This window comes from Ananas comosus, linkage group 4, assembly GCF_001540865.1.
Source record: "Ananas comosus cultivar F153 linkage group 4, ASM154086v1, whole genome shotgun sequence".
NCBI lineage: Eukaryota > Viridiplantae > Streptophyta > Magnoliopsida > Poales > Bromeliaceae > Ananas > Ananas comosus.
This window is the reverse complement of record NC_033624.1, coordinates 3,827,448-3,839,413: the sequence shown is the minus strand read 5'-3', so window position 1 is coordinate 3,839,413 and position 11,966 is coordinate 3,827,448. Positions and strand designations below refer to the sequence as shown.

The window sequence follows — 11,966 nt, the reverse complement described above, 5'->3', positions numbered from 1 at the left end:
TGGTTGGGAACTGAAACGCCCTAATTAAAGTGCGACACATGTTAATATTATAATCAAGCATGCGGACCAAATCATAATATCAGGATAGTGCGCTCGTACATCTTAATGTACGAAAGAAAAAGAATTATCATAGAGTGAGCATTTCATCCGCAAACCTGGAGCACGGGCAATCATATCGCACGAGTTGGCAACAGCAGGAAATGGCTTAGCAGACCACATTAAGCTGAATCAATCAAGACAAAATATTTGTATTCCCTAACAATGACGATCGACTTCAATGACAATGCTACCACAAATAATGGCTGTAAGAGTTGAGGAGCGATTGCAAAGAAAATGGGGAATATTACACAATGGCAGTGCTGTAAAATTAGGGGAAAGAAAAGAAAAGAAAAGAAAAAAAAGAACACTAGAAAACGTATGTGCTGAATTAAATCTCTCCCTCACTACTGTGTACCCATTAACTTGCTATAACTTAGAGAAAACTCGAGGATCTTCTTCATCTTTTAGCATATGACCCGAACATTGAATTACATATCCAACAACATCCCAAACATCTTCCACCGGTTAGACAAACTTATCGAACAAACGTAAGAAAAATACTCTCAGATCACACGATAGATACGAATACACGAATGGCCTAAAGATTCTGCAGCTTACGCCTCAGCCACATCATTCGAATATCAGCGCTTAGAGAGAGAAATATCTCGCGATTAGAAGGCTCTAAAAAGACGTCGGGCGCTAGCGACTTCTCGTTTTTAGAGAGCTCTGTCATCGCATTCATCACCTCGATGCACTTCGAGATGCTATACACTTTCTCGTGCTTAGGTTGGAGCTGCTTATCCCTCGGGTATCTGTAGTCGGCATAGCTAGTCGGGACATCCATGATTCCGTTCTCGACTGGCCGTTTTAAGCACCACGGCGGTGGCTGAAGCTGTGAGAGCGGTTGGGCAATTATGTGACCCCCGATATCATCTGGATGATCTTGTAGGAATAAGGACTCCTTTGAATAAGGAGATCGATAGGCAATCGGATAATCCTCTTCATCTTCTGCATCTAGACAATTCCATTTACGAGGGTGAGATTTCTTTGGTCTTCTACAATAAAAATATATTCAAAAAAGATATGACTACTGGATAATCATCTATTTACTCGTGTACTCCTGTAAAATCTGAATTTCAATAAATGCCCTTCAGAAATTTATTTTCTTACAATATTCACATTTATTGACAAAAATCCCCCATGAACTGGATGACACCTACAACTTGAGAACGAAAACTACAATTGAAGGGGTATGCATACGAGATAAATGAAAATAGAATATCTGCAATGGAACAAATCCCACTTGTTCTTAATAATAAAATCTAACTGACATTGTTGTATGAAAGGACAAAAAACACACACACAGCCAACATGTGCTCGGCAAGAAATCTCCTGCTACTCTCGTGTCAAAGAAAGTGATCTAAAACAAGTTTGCATAAAAATAGCTAGCTGCTTGATTGAAAATAAATTCCATTTTTGCAATATCTTAAAAGTTTTCTAAGCACAAACAAGTTATTCATCAAACTAGCAAAATTAGACCAACAATTTAAGCCATAGTATTCGCTGCGTAATCAAATCAGCAAAAGAACACTATTCAAATAAAATTATTCTAAACATTTAAAAAGAGCACTAGAAAAAAAAAAATGGTAACAAAAGCTATGGTTAGGTAGCTCAAATTAACACTTCATACCTTTTCTTCCAAAAACATTCTTACAGTCCTCGCATTTGCAATATATCGTGCATCCAATGCCGCTCTTTCAATTTAGAAAAAACAAATATCAGTATCACTTATCAGAGAACCAAAACAGGCAAATTGGTTAGTGACAGATGGAACACCTGGTAGCAGTCGCAATATTTCTTCAGACAGCTCGACTTTTTGCAAGTACATCCTCTTTTGACTAAGGCTGAACCAGGAGACTTCTTAGTCTCGTCCTACGGGTCATTAAGGTAAAAACTGGTATCATAAGCAAAAAAAGGGAAGTAAAACAGCAAAAATTAATGATCGTCCGCTGCAACAAAAGACCATTTGGAAACAGGTCCTCAAATACTATTTTTTCTCATTGAACCCTCCAAATTGTTGCTTAATTTCAAAAATTTCATCAGACCTTAATGGTTATTGTTTTTTTTTTTTTTTGACAGAATATTCTGTTACTTGATGGAATCATGGAATACTCCGTAACTTTTTTTTTCCAATGGAAACTGTTAGAGTCTGATGGAATCTAATGAAATATCGTGAAAATTAAATGACATGTAAGTTGGGGTGCTCAAATAAAAACAACCTAAAGATGAGAGGCCTTTTTCCAAATGGCCAAAACTTTGGAGGCGTTCATACAATTTTGCTGAAGAAAAACAACAAAAGCTCATGCAAACAGATTCTTTACAAGTTTCTTACACCTACTTCCTGACCAACCTCTGATGATCGAAGTGCTTTTGAAGATGGTGAAAATTTATTCCGTAATTGTAATTCCTTGCGAGCAGATAAAACTTCTTCCTTATATGTTAACTTGTTAAAACATTGTTGGCATCCACAGAGTTCAGAACAGTAGGTGCCAGTAGAAAAGCAGATGCAATACCTGCAATTGAAAGCAGTAAGATGTAACAAAAACTGAAAAACCCAATAGTAACTATGCCGAATAATACAATTGACTGCTAATAATTTGCAATTGGAAAAATTGCTTAGCCTCATGCCACAAAGTCATGGTTCTCAATTGACTGGAAGGCTAATTTATCCAATCAGTTTAACCTAGCAACATTCTGTTTAACCAGTCTGCTAAATGTAGCAACAAAAAAAGTACATGCGAATTTTTTTAAAAAAAATAGAGACCTTATAACGCAATATCAGTCAAGAATTTAAGTGTCGTGACACCGAATCGTGTCAAGCACTTGCTAGCACAATATGGCACCGTGCAGTGCGGTGCGGTGCTGACATGTGATGTTCACAAAAATACCTATATACCGACACATTATGGCCCATAATACTTACTTTCTTCGGCACCAATATACTCTAATTGCTTTATATCATTATTATATATCTTTATCAAATCATTATTATATATCATTACCAAATCTTTTGCATTTTATTGATGTAACTAACTGAAAATTTTTAAGAAAAGAGGGTTTTGAACTATGTCATTATGGAGGTCGTATCATGCCGATATTTTGTTAGCACAGTACAACACGATGGGCATGGACTATACTGATAAGCACTTACATCCTTCATACCAGTTCACACTTGGAAGTATTATAGGTAGTGCATCCAGCAGGAACTTAACTATAACAAACGGTGCATCCGGCAGAATCTTAGCGAAGAGAAGAAGTTACAATGTATATCCGAGATGAATGTTTATAAGCTTTTGAATGAAATGCAAACAACATTTCAATAGGAGTGATATAAATACATTGTAAACACAGAACAATTCTTTTCAAAAGGAATAAATTTCTAAACCAAAAATGGTTATGGAAAAGTTCTGTAATAACACAGGATCTGAAATCCTGTTTTAAGATAAGAAAGTAAAAATTCACAGTAAAAGACGATGATACAGGACAAGACCAAAATGAATTACATAAGAAAGATATATACGATTAAAAAACAGCTGCCTCCACCTATTTATTTTGCTAAATTATATCCGATTAATTGACGAGTGGCTGGTATATAAAGAGTCCGGCTACAATGCTATCGATAACACCAAACTCTTGGTGCTATCAAGTTTTCTGCCGTTAGATCAACCCCTTTAACAATTTTCACTCGTTAGATCATACTATTCAACCAACCACCCACTCAACCCTAGGGGACCACTATCATCATAACCGTACATCGTTTCATCCAAGGGTCGAAAACTTAATAGCACCAATGACTCGGTGCTATTAATAGTATTCTAGCCTAATTCGGTATATAAATATCAATTTTTTTAAAGTCTCCTATTATACGCGGTTCGTTGGACTATACAGACAGAAGCTTCAAAATCATGCTTTTTGTCATCCAACAATGCTATACAAACAAGTAATAGGATTCTGATCCTCTAGCACGTAAAACTTTAGCGAAAGAAATGTTTACATATGAAATATTTTGTGGGGGTACATATGCCACAGGCCCTATCAAAGAAAAAAAAACAAAGAAATATATTACTAAAGAAGACTGTCATGATAGCAATTTTCTCAAGGTGGAGTTGAATATTTTAGAAGAAACGGGCTAAGAAAATAATAGCCCGTGAACAACAACCTCCATGATTTTCTGTAGAGAATGAATCCAACTTCTAGCGCAAATTTTTACATTTGCCTCTTTGGAAACTTGATTTCTTACATATATACCCTTCTTGTATGTACAAAAATGACCTTCTTTGAAGAACTTTTCTGATATATAAGCAACTTCCCCATAAGCTGGAAAATTGGATGACTCTTGAGTCTCCCAGACTAAATTTAATAGTATCTCCTCTGACAAATATTAAAAACAAGATACTATCTCATTACTGTTGGAAATTACATTTTGGAATTTGGACTATCCCATTATACTAAGATCGTCTTGAGAGCTAATAGTCTTATACTATCCCATTATTGTTGGGAATTATTATTAGGTCTGGCCTTATAATGTACCAACTAATATAGGAGTCAACAAAGGTGATAATACATCAAATGGAGAGTAAATTGTATTTAGCATGACTTCGGCTATGCCAGTCTAAACAATTTTACTAGCCACCACACCCCACTTTGAATTATAATAAGGTGTACAACAAGTAATCACTAGGAACAAGGAATCCGTAAATGAGTAAATGAGTGAGTCGATAGAATAACCCTCTTCTCAATACTACTTCCTACTCATCTCCACACTTGAAGATCCTATATCCTTTAGAAAGGATCGCACATTCCGTTAACTCCGGCAGAACCTTATTTTCGACTTAACACATGAAAGATGAAGCAAGTAACAGATTTCTGCGCAAAATGTAGCCTTTTCAAGAATAACATGACCACATGTAAAGAGAACAATACAGAACAGAACAAAACACGAAATCATCATTAAAAGAACTTCTCTTCTTGTATATCCTTACAACTGCGTATGAATGAAACATATATATATGTACACTAAAACGGAGCTAAAGAATCTTACAGCTTCAAGCATCTCGACTTCTTGCAGCTACAAGGCCTGCATCCTTCACCCTCCCCACCATCTTCCGACCTGTTCTTTATCCTTACCAATCGTTAGCTACGAAAACACCAAATCACATCAACAGAGACCAAATTACGAATCGAATCACGCCGCGTACCTCTTCTTATCCCCAGCATCCTCGCTATTATTCATCTCCTCGACACTCGCGGGCTCCGCGGATCGCTCCGCCTCCTTCCCGGCCTCGGCGGGGGCCTCGACCCGATCTTCGGGATTGGACTCCAGAGGGGGAGAAGAGGGAGGGGGAGGCGCCGCTTCGGGATCCATCCTCCCAAGAGCATCCGAATGGGAGGCGACAAATCCCCCGATCAACAGCGGCGGCGGCGGCGGAGAAGATCCGAGGAAACGGCGGCGCCGCCGATCGGGTCGCCGGCGACGAGCGGCGGAGGCTACTGCGGCGGCGGGGCTCCGCCGTGGAGGGGGGAGAGGAGAGCTAGGGCTTGTAGTGAGAGAGAGTGAACCGCGGAGGAGAGAGAGAGACGGAGGAGAGAGAGCGGGGAATCGACACCCTAATAAGATCCCGAAGAGGTGAGGGTTGGGATGGTGATTTATTTGCGCGTGATTTAGATCCAACGGCTGGGATTGGACGATCCCTATTTAGTAGATATTGATGCGCGCACGAGTATATCGAATTTGGCGATTAGCTACGCGTATCCACAAAAACTCCCACAAAAACTCCCCCGGTCTATGCGGACGCGTGCAATCGTGTCCGTACGCGATCCAACGGTGCGACAACCTCAGTGGTTCACAAAAATTTGTTCCGTGAATCCTGTGCAGCACGTCATCAGTAATCTAATTTTTTTTTTAACGATATGAATTGAGAGAGTTGATGATTCGACGGTGGATTTTTAATGGTTCACGGATGATGTGGTGAGCATGGTTCATAAGAAAGTTCCAACTTAGTTTTATTGGTTTAATTCAGTTTTAAAATAGAAAACTTGATAAGCCAAATAAAATGAATAGAATAAATTTAAACTAATTTAATGCGTACTAAATCTTATATGATGGTATGTATTAATTTCAAATATAAAAAATTATTATAATTTATCATAATAATATCATCACATTTATCAATTTTGGTTTTGCGTGATCACAAGTGAATTTTTATATTTTATATAAACTGATTAATTTGTTAGTTCATTTATTCTGTTAAATAAATTTTATCATAGATTCATAGGATGAATGAAAATTGAATTTTTATTTAGATAATAGATTTATCATTTTAAAGTTTATATAATATAAATTTGTAATTTGAGAAAAACTTAGATGACTCTAGAAGTTCTTGTGTGTACTATAAAATATAAAAAATATCACTAATTTTTATCAAATTAATTAATAGTTTCAAACGATAGAGTTAGAAATATTAGAAATCTAATTATTTTTAAATTATGAACATTATAGGATTTGACATAGTCAAACGGAATTTTTTTACTTAATTATTAAATTATTATTAAAATGGAGACCCACCACAACAATAAGCCATTTTGAAATAACCCTCAAATTTTATTTTTACAATTGAGATTTTCCTCATCTTTTAAATTTTTTATTTGAGGTTTTATCACATAAACTTCACTTAATTTTAAAATAGTAAAAAGGAAAAGGAGTTCAGAGGTCTATTTATAAAAAGGCCTATAGTTGAGGGGTTTCTATACAATTTCACCAAAAAAAATAAAAAACACCTTTTTATCTCTTGGGTGTGAGGGTGTCTTGTGAATTTGGACTCTCTCTCTCTCTCTCTCTCTTTCTCCATCCGACGCAATCGAAGTTCTCGATCGATCGAGAGCACCTTGCTAGGGTTTCGGAGCTCCGCATCCTTTCTCCAAGGGTTTTCGATTTGATCATCATCTCTTTCCCTATACCCTTCGGTTCATTCCTCACATTGATCTTTGACTTCGCATCAATCGCCTCTCTTTTAGATTCATAATTGGGTTCAAATTCCCATTTTTCAGAGCCAAATCACAGTTTTTTATCCAATTCCAGCTGATTTCGAGCTAAATTGAAGAAACTGTGTGCTGGTTGGGAGATTTATACGGTCTTTGTTCACCAATTTCGCATTTTCAGTGCGAAAGTAGGGACCTTGATGGAGAAAATTAGAGAAATTTTAAACTTTGTGTAAGTTTTTGGTGCTTGATATATTGATATGGATTCGCGAGGAGAAGAGGAGTATGGGAGGGAGATTAAGCCGAAACTGAAGAGCTCGAGGAGCTTTGATAGTAAAGATATGTTCTTTAGGGCAGATGAGATTGATCTGAAGAGCTTTGATATACAGCTAGAGAATAAATTGAACAAGGGAAAAGGTAGTGTTCTTCAAAGGCCCAAGGAAGAGTGGGAGATCGATCTCTCGAAGTTGGAATTGCGGTATCTCGTGGCGCAGGGGACGTATGGTACTCTGTACAGGGGCACATATGATGGTCAGGATGTTGCAGGTGCTTATCCTTCTACTTCTCTTCGAAATTTTGTGTTACTGAGAAATTTACACTTTGAAAGTTCCATCCTGATCCCAATTTTGTCCTGAGAATTTCGATTATAGCAGTTTAGTTCAGTTAGTTTGCTGACTAAAAGGAATGCCGCAACGGCACCACTGCAAGAGTAGTAAGGAGTTCATTGTTATGCGGAACAAACTTTGAAGATTAATTGTAGTCGAAAGTTGAAACTCTTGTCGACTACATTGATATCAGAATCAAACTTTAGTGACTAGATTTGTAATCGATGGCGCAGTTTTACGATATGCTTGAAGGTTTAGTGTTTCATTACTGTTTCTTGGCATGTAAATATGCCAGAGATTGGCTTCTGTGAGAGAGAGAACTGAATTGTTCCGATTTGGCTCCTTTGCATGCGTATTCTCCTGTTTAATTTAGTTATTACTTGTATACTTACATGGAGTCAGTTTACTATTTGCGTGTTGCTTATTAACGGAAGCCTAAAATGATAGGATACAACTTGTGGGTATAAATGGTCTCAAATCTTTTGCATAACAATTGCTGATGTAATTATTCGTGTACTTATATTTATTGCTTGTTAAGCTGAGTGTTCATTTAGGATTTTGGAAACTCAAGAGAAACAAGAAGTGATAGAAATTTGGGTGGATTAACTAGAGCTAATCTCTCTTCTTCTTTTTTTTGACATAATATAGTTAAGCTTTTGGATTGGGGGGAAGATGGTTTTGCCACAGATGCTGAGACGGCTGCTCTTCGCTCATCGTTTCAGCAGGAAGTAGCTGTTTGGTATAAGCTTGACCATCCGAATGTTACAAAGGTAGAAGCATTTCTTCGTTTTATGTTTTACCCACTCAACCATTTTTTTTCCTCATTTGATATTCTTGTAATCAGCTTCCTGCTTACATACTTTGGCGGTAAACTGGTAACAAACTAGGAATCGCGGACTTGCAGTATGTTATTATCTGCTTAAACTACAAGATTTCATCATATATTTCCCTTCATCAACATTCAATCAAGTTATATCTATCATTTTGCTCATAAGTTATTGGAGTAAAATGTAGTTTTTAAAATGGCTAAAAATATAGAACACTGTCAACGATACGTAGTTATTTGCACTTCTGCCTCTTTGATGATCAAAACCTATGGATGGCTCTTTGGTTGGCTATGAAATCCTGCATTCTACTCTACCCCGTGTAAGGGGGCAAAGTGCTACGTTTTATGTATAAGGCTTATCATTAAGTTTTGATTATCGAAGGCGGTGGGGTGAGCGGGCTAAGTACAAATCACCATATATTCAGGGGACGTAAAAACTGTTATATATATGTATATGTATATGTTACATAATTGTGGGTTTCTATATTGTGCATTGTATTCCTGCTTTTTGCGGTGTGTGGTTTATATTTGAAAGCTTCAAATCCTGTCATTTTATGTCAAATCTTAAGTTAGAAGTTCTGAAGCTAATGTTAATTTTTTTCATTTATTTTTTGTTTTGCAGTTTGTCGGAGCATCGATGGGGACTACGGACCTCAAGATTCCACCAAAGAGCTCCACGAGCGGTAGCGAAACTATCCTTCCAGCTAAGGCATGTTGTGTTGTTGTGGAGTATCTTCCTGGGGGAACCCTAAAGCAGTATCTGATCAAAAATTACAGAAGGAAGCTTCCCTATAAGATTGTGATTCAGCTTGCCTTGGATTTATCTAGAGGGTAAGCTGTACTATTAACCTTCCGCAAACCATTTTAAGAGAGAAAAATGTAAAGAAAAGAAAGAAGCTTATTTTGCCATTTTGCAACTTCGATGCATTTTTTTTCTTGTTTAATTAACTTTGAACAAAAATATCTTTTTGTGGACCGAAAACGTGCTCCTGGTTGAGATCTCGGATGCGTTTACTTTCAAAACTAACATTTGTTTACTTTCAGATTGAGCTATCTACACTCCAAAAAGATTGTCCATCGCGACGTCAAAACCGAGAACATGCTATTGGACGCACACAGGAACCTCAAAATTGCTGATTTTGGCGTTGCTCGTGTCGAGGCTCCAAATCCGAAGGATATGACCGGCGAAACAGGCACGCTTGGCTACATGGCTCCTGAGGTGCTCATCATTCCAAATAAAATTGTTTTTCGCTTTCTTTCTTTTTACTTATCCAAAACTAACTATACAAACACATTTTTGGAGAAAGATTGGTGGCATATTCTCTATCGGCTTTTATAGTAACTCTAAATTCTTACAAGATATAATATTCACATTGCACAGGTTCTCGACGGTAAGCCTTACAACAGGAAGTGTGATGTTTACAGCTTCGGCATTTGCTTGTGGGAAATCTACTGCTGTGACATGCCATACCCTAATCTCAGCTTCACTGATCTGTCTTCTGCTGTTGTCCACCAGGTTTGTTTTTCTCTTCTGAGATGTTTACTTAAAAATCTACTTACAGAAATACTCTCTTTCAAAAAACTTCATCCACAATACAAGACCGACTTCACACCATCAATTGGATGATAATGGTATTTTGCCAAAAAAATATATGCTTTCGGACAGAATCAAGGATTTAAGTGGTGCCACAGTACGGGGTCGTGTCGGAAACTTGCCGGCACGGTGTGTATCGGTCACAAAAAATTCATGTGTGCTAACATATAATAGTATGAATTTTTTTTTTTTTTAGCAACAAAATATTCTAATTGTTTATTATGTATTTTTATCAAATCTTTTGAACTTTATTGAAAAAATTACTTACTAATTTCAAAATAGAGGTGTTTTGAGCCGTGTCATCGGCACGGGAGTTGTATCGTACCGATATTTTGTTGGTATGATACGACACGGTAGATACGACGTGTGCCGATGGATACTTAAATCCTCAGGCAGAATATACTAAACTTCAGATTTTACAGAGGTGCGTAATGTATGTTCGTTCTCACGATTTTGCAGGATTATTTACATAAAAAGTATCTCTTTCTAATCTGCTCTTCCGACCAAACTAATGAGATTGATTGATAAATCGATTTCTGTTTCGTACATGTTTGTCTCATTCCTTTGATTTAGCAAACAAACATGATGCCCATAACTGTGCTTTTCTTTTGTGCTGCAGAATTTACGGCCCGAAATCCCCAGATGTTGTCCGACTGCTTTGGCGAGCATTATGCGTAAATGCTGGGATGCAAATCCGGATAAACGGCCCGATATGGACGAAGCCGTTAGGCTTTTGGAGGCGATCGACACGAGCAAAGGCGGCGGGATGATACCCGACGATCAGAGAGCCAAGTGCTTATGCTTCATGCGCGCTCGCGGCCCGTAAAATCTCTTTTCTTTTGCTTCCAACATTCCACCACCACCACCACCTGAATATATAGCTCCAGATCTTTGGTCACTGAAGCTGTAGATGTATATTTAAGCTCTGATCTTTTTCGCAATCTGTAATATACATGTTGCTTTTGCGGAAACACTGGTGTAGTTGATGTATGTACAATAAAAAGACCTATTCATTCTTCGCATAATGTGTAAAAAATAATAAAAAGACTCATTGATTCTTCAGAACAGTGCTTGTTTTGTCCATTGATAGAGTTTATTCTTTTTATTATTATTTCTAATTAATTTTGTGCGTTGGTTATTATACAAAAAAATTTAATTTATTAGATAAAAAATCATTAAATTGCAAAAAAATTTAAAATGTATTAATCACGTGAAAGCTCTTTCAGCACAAAATTTAAATCAATTATTTATTTTAATAAATTAATAATTATATAAATTATATAAAATATATTAATTAAATTTGTAAAGATAAATGATAAAAAAAAGTCATTAACCTGTTCAATTTAAATAAATTAAAAGCTGGCACAAAATTTAACATTTTTAAAGCTTAAATAAGTATTAGATCATTTTCTCCAACTTAATTAATATATTTTATATAATTTATATAAAATATATTAATTAAATTTGTAAAGATAAATGATAAAAAAAAGTCATTAACCTGTTCAATTTAAATAAATTAAAAGCTGGCACAAAATTTAACATTTTTAAAGCTTAAATAAGTATTAGATCATTTTCTCCAACTTAATATTAAAATTAAAAAAACCAGTAAAGCCATGTAAACGATTGACATGTTATACTATAAACATAATTTAATTAGAAAAATTTATTAAAAAATATTTTTTCGTTTAAAAAATAAAAAAATTGCGGTGACCGTGGATCGAACACGCGACCTTCAGATCTTCAGTCTGACGCTCTCCCAACTGAGCTATCCCCGCTGTGATAAAATTTTACATTTTATTTATTTTATTTTAAATGTATATTAAATAAAATAATAATTCACAATGAAAATGTAAAAAATTAAAAT

General features: G+C 36.2%; 2 protein-coding genes and 1 non-coding gene across 6 annotated transcripts; 1 reads left to right on the top strand and 2 right to left on the bottom strand.

The window, feature by feature from the left end:
- Positions 225-5,714, bottom strand: LOC109709511 (protein tesmin/TSO1-like CXC 2). 4 transcript variants are annotated; one of them, XM_020231777.1, is made up of 6 exons: positions 5,298-5,714; positions 5,141-5,209; positions 2,432-2,612; positions 1,876-1,971; positions 1,730-1,793; positions 225-1,053 (listed from the first exon to the last, which is right to left on the bottom strand). In XM_020231777.1, exons 1-6 carry the CDS (start codon positions 5,462-5,464, stop codon positions 638-640), a joined length of 993 nt encoding a protein of 330 aa, XP_020087366.1. In that variant the 5' UTR covers positions 5,465-5,714; the 3' UTR covers positions 225-637. The 4 variants fall into 4 exon arrangements, with proteins under 4 accessions (XP_020087366.1, XP_020087368.1, XP_020087367.1 ...); XM_020231779.1 differs by having other exon boundaries at positions 225-1,047; XM_020231778.1 differs by having other exon boundaries at positions 2,438-2,612.
- Positions 6,890-11,169, top strand: LOC109709676 (serine/threonine-protein kinase HT1-like). Its single transcript, XM_020232000.1, has 6 exons — positions 6,890-7,623; positions 8,331-8,452; positions 9,131-9,339; positions 9,553-9,727; positions 9,890-10,024; positions 10,722-11,169. Exons 1-6 carry the CDS (start codon positions 7,338-7,340, stop codon positions 10,926-10,928), a joined length of 1,134 nt encoding a protein of 377 aa, XP_020087589.1. The 5' UTR covers positions 6,890-7,337; the 3' UTR covers positions 10,929-11,169.
- TRNAF-GAA lies at positions 11,805-11,877 on the bottom strand. Its single transcript has one exon. It is a non-coding gene; the product is annotated as a tRNA-Phe (tRNA).

Coding starts and splice junctions, on each gene's coding strand:
- LOC109709511 (XM_020231777.1), bottom strand. CDS start 5,464: ATGGATCCCGAAGCGGCGCCTCCCCCTCCCTCTTCTCCCCCTCTGGAG. Junction 2,613..5,140: donor AAGTCGAGATGCTTGAAGCT/GTAAGATTCTTT, acceptor TTTCAATTGCAG/GTATTGCATCTGCTTTTCTA. Junction 1,794..1,875: donor AATATTGCGACTGCTACCAG/GTGTTCCATCTG, acceptor CTAAATTGAAAG/AGCGGCATTGGATGCACGAT.
- LOC109709676 (XM_020232000.1), top strand. CDS start 7,338: ATGGATTCGCGAGGAGAAGAGGAGTATGGGAGGGAGATTAAGCCGAAA. Junction 8,453..9,130: donor ACCATCCGAATGTTACAAAG/GTAGAAGCATTT, acceptor TTTGTTTTGCAG/TTTGTCGGAGCATCGATGGG. Junction 9,728..9,889: donor TTGGCTACATGGCTCCTGAG/GTGCTCATCATT, acceptor CACATTGCACAG/GTTCTCGACGGTAAGCCTTA.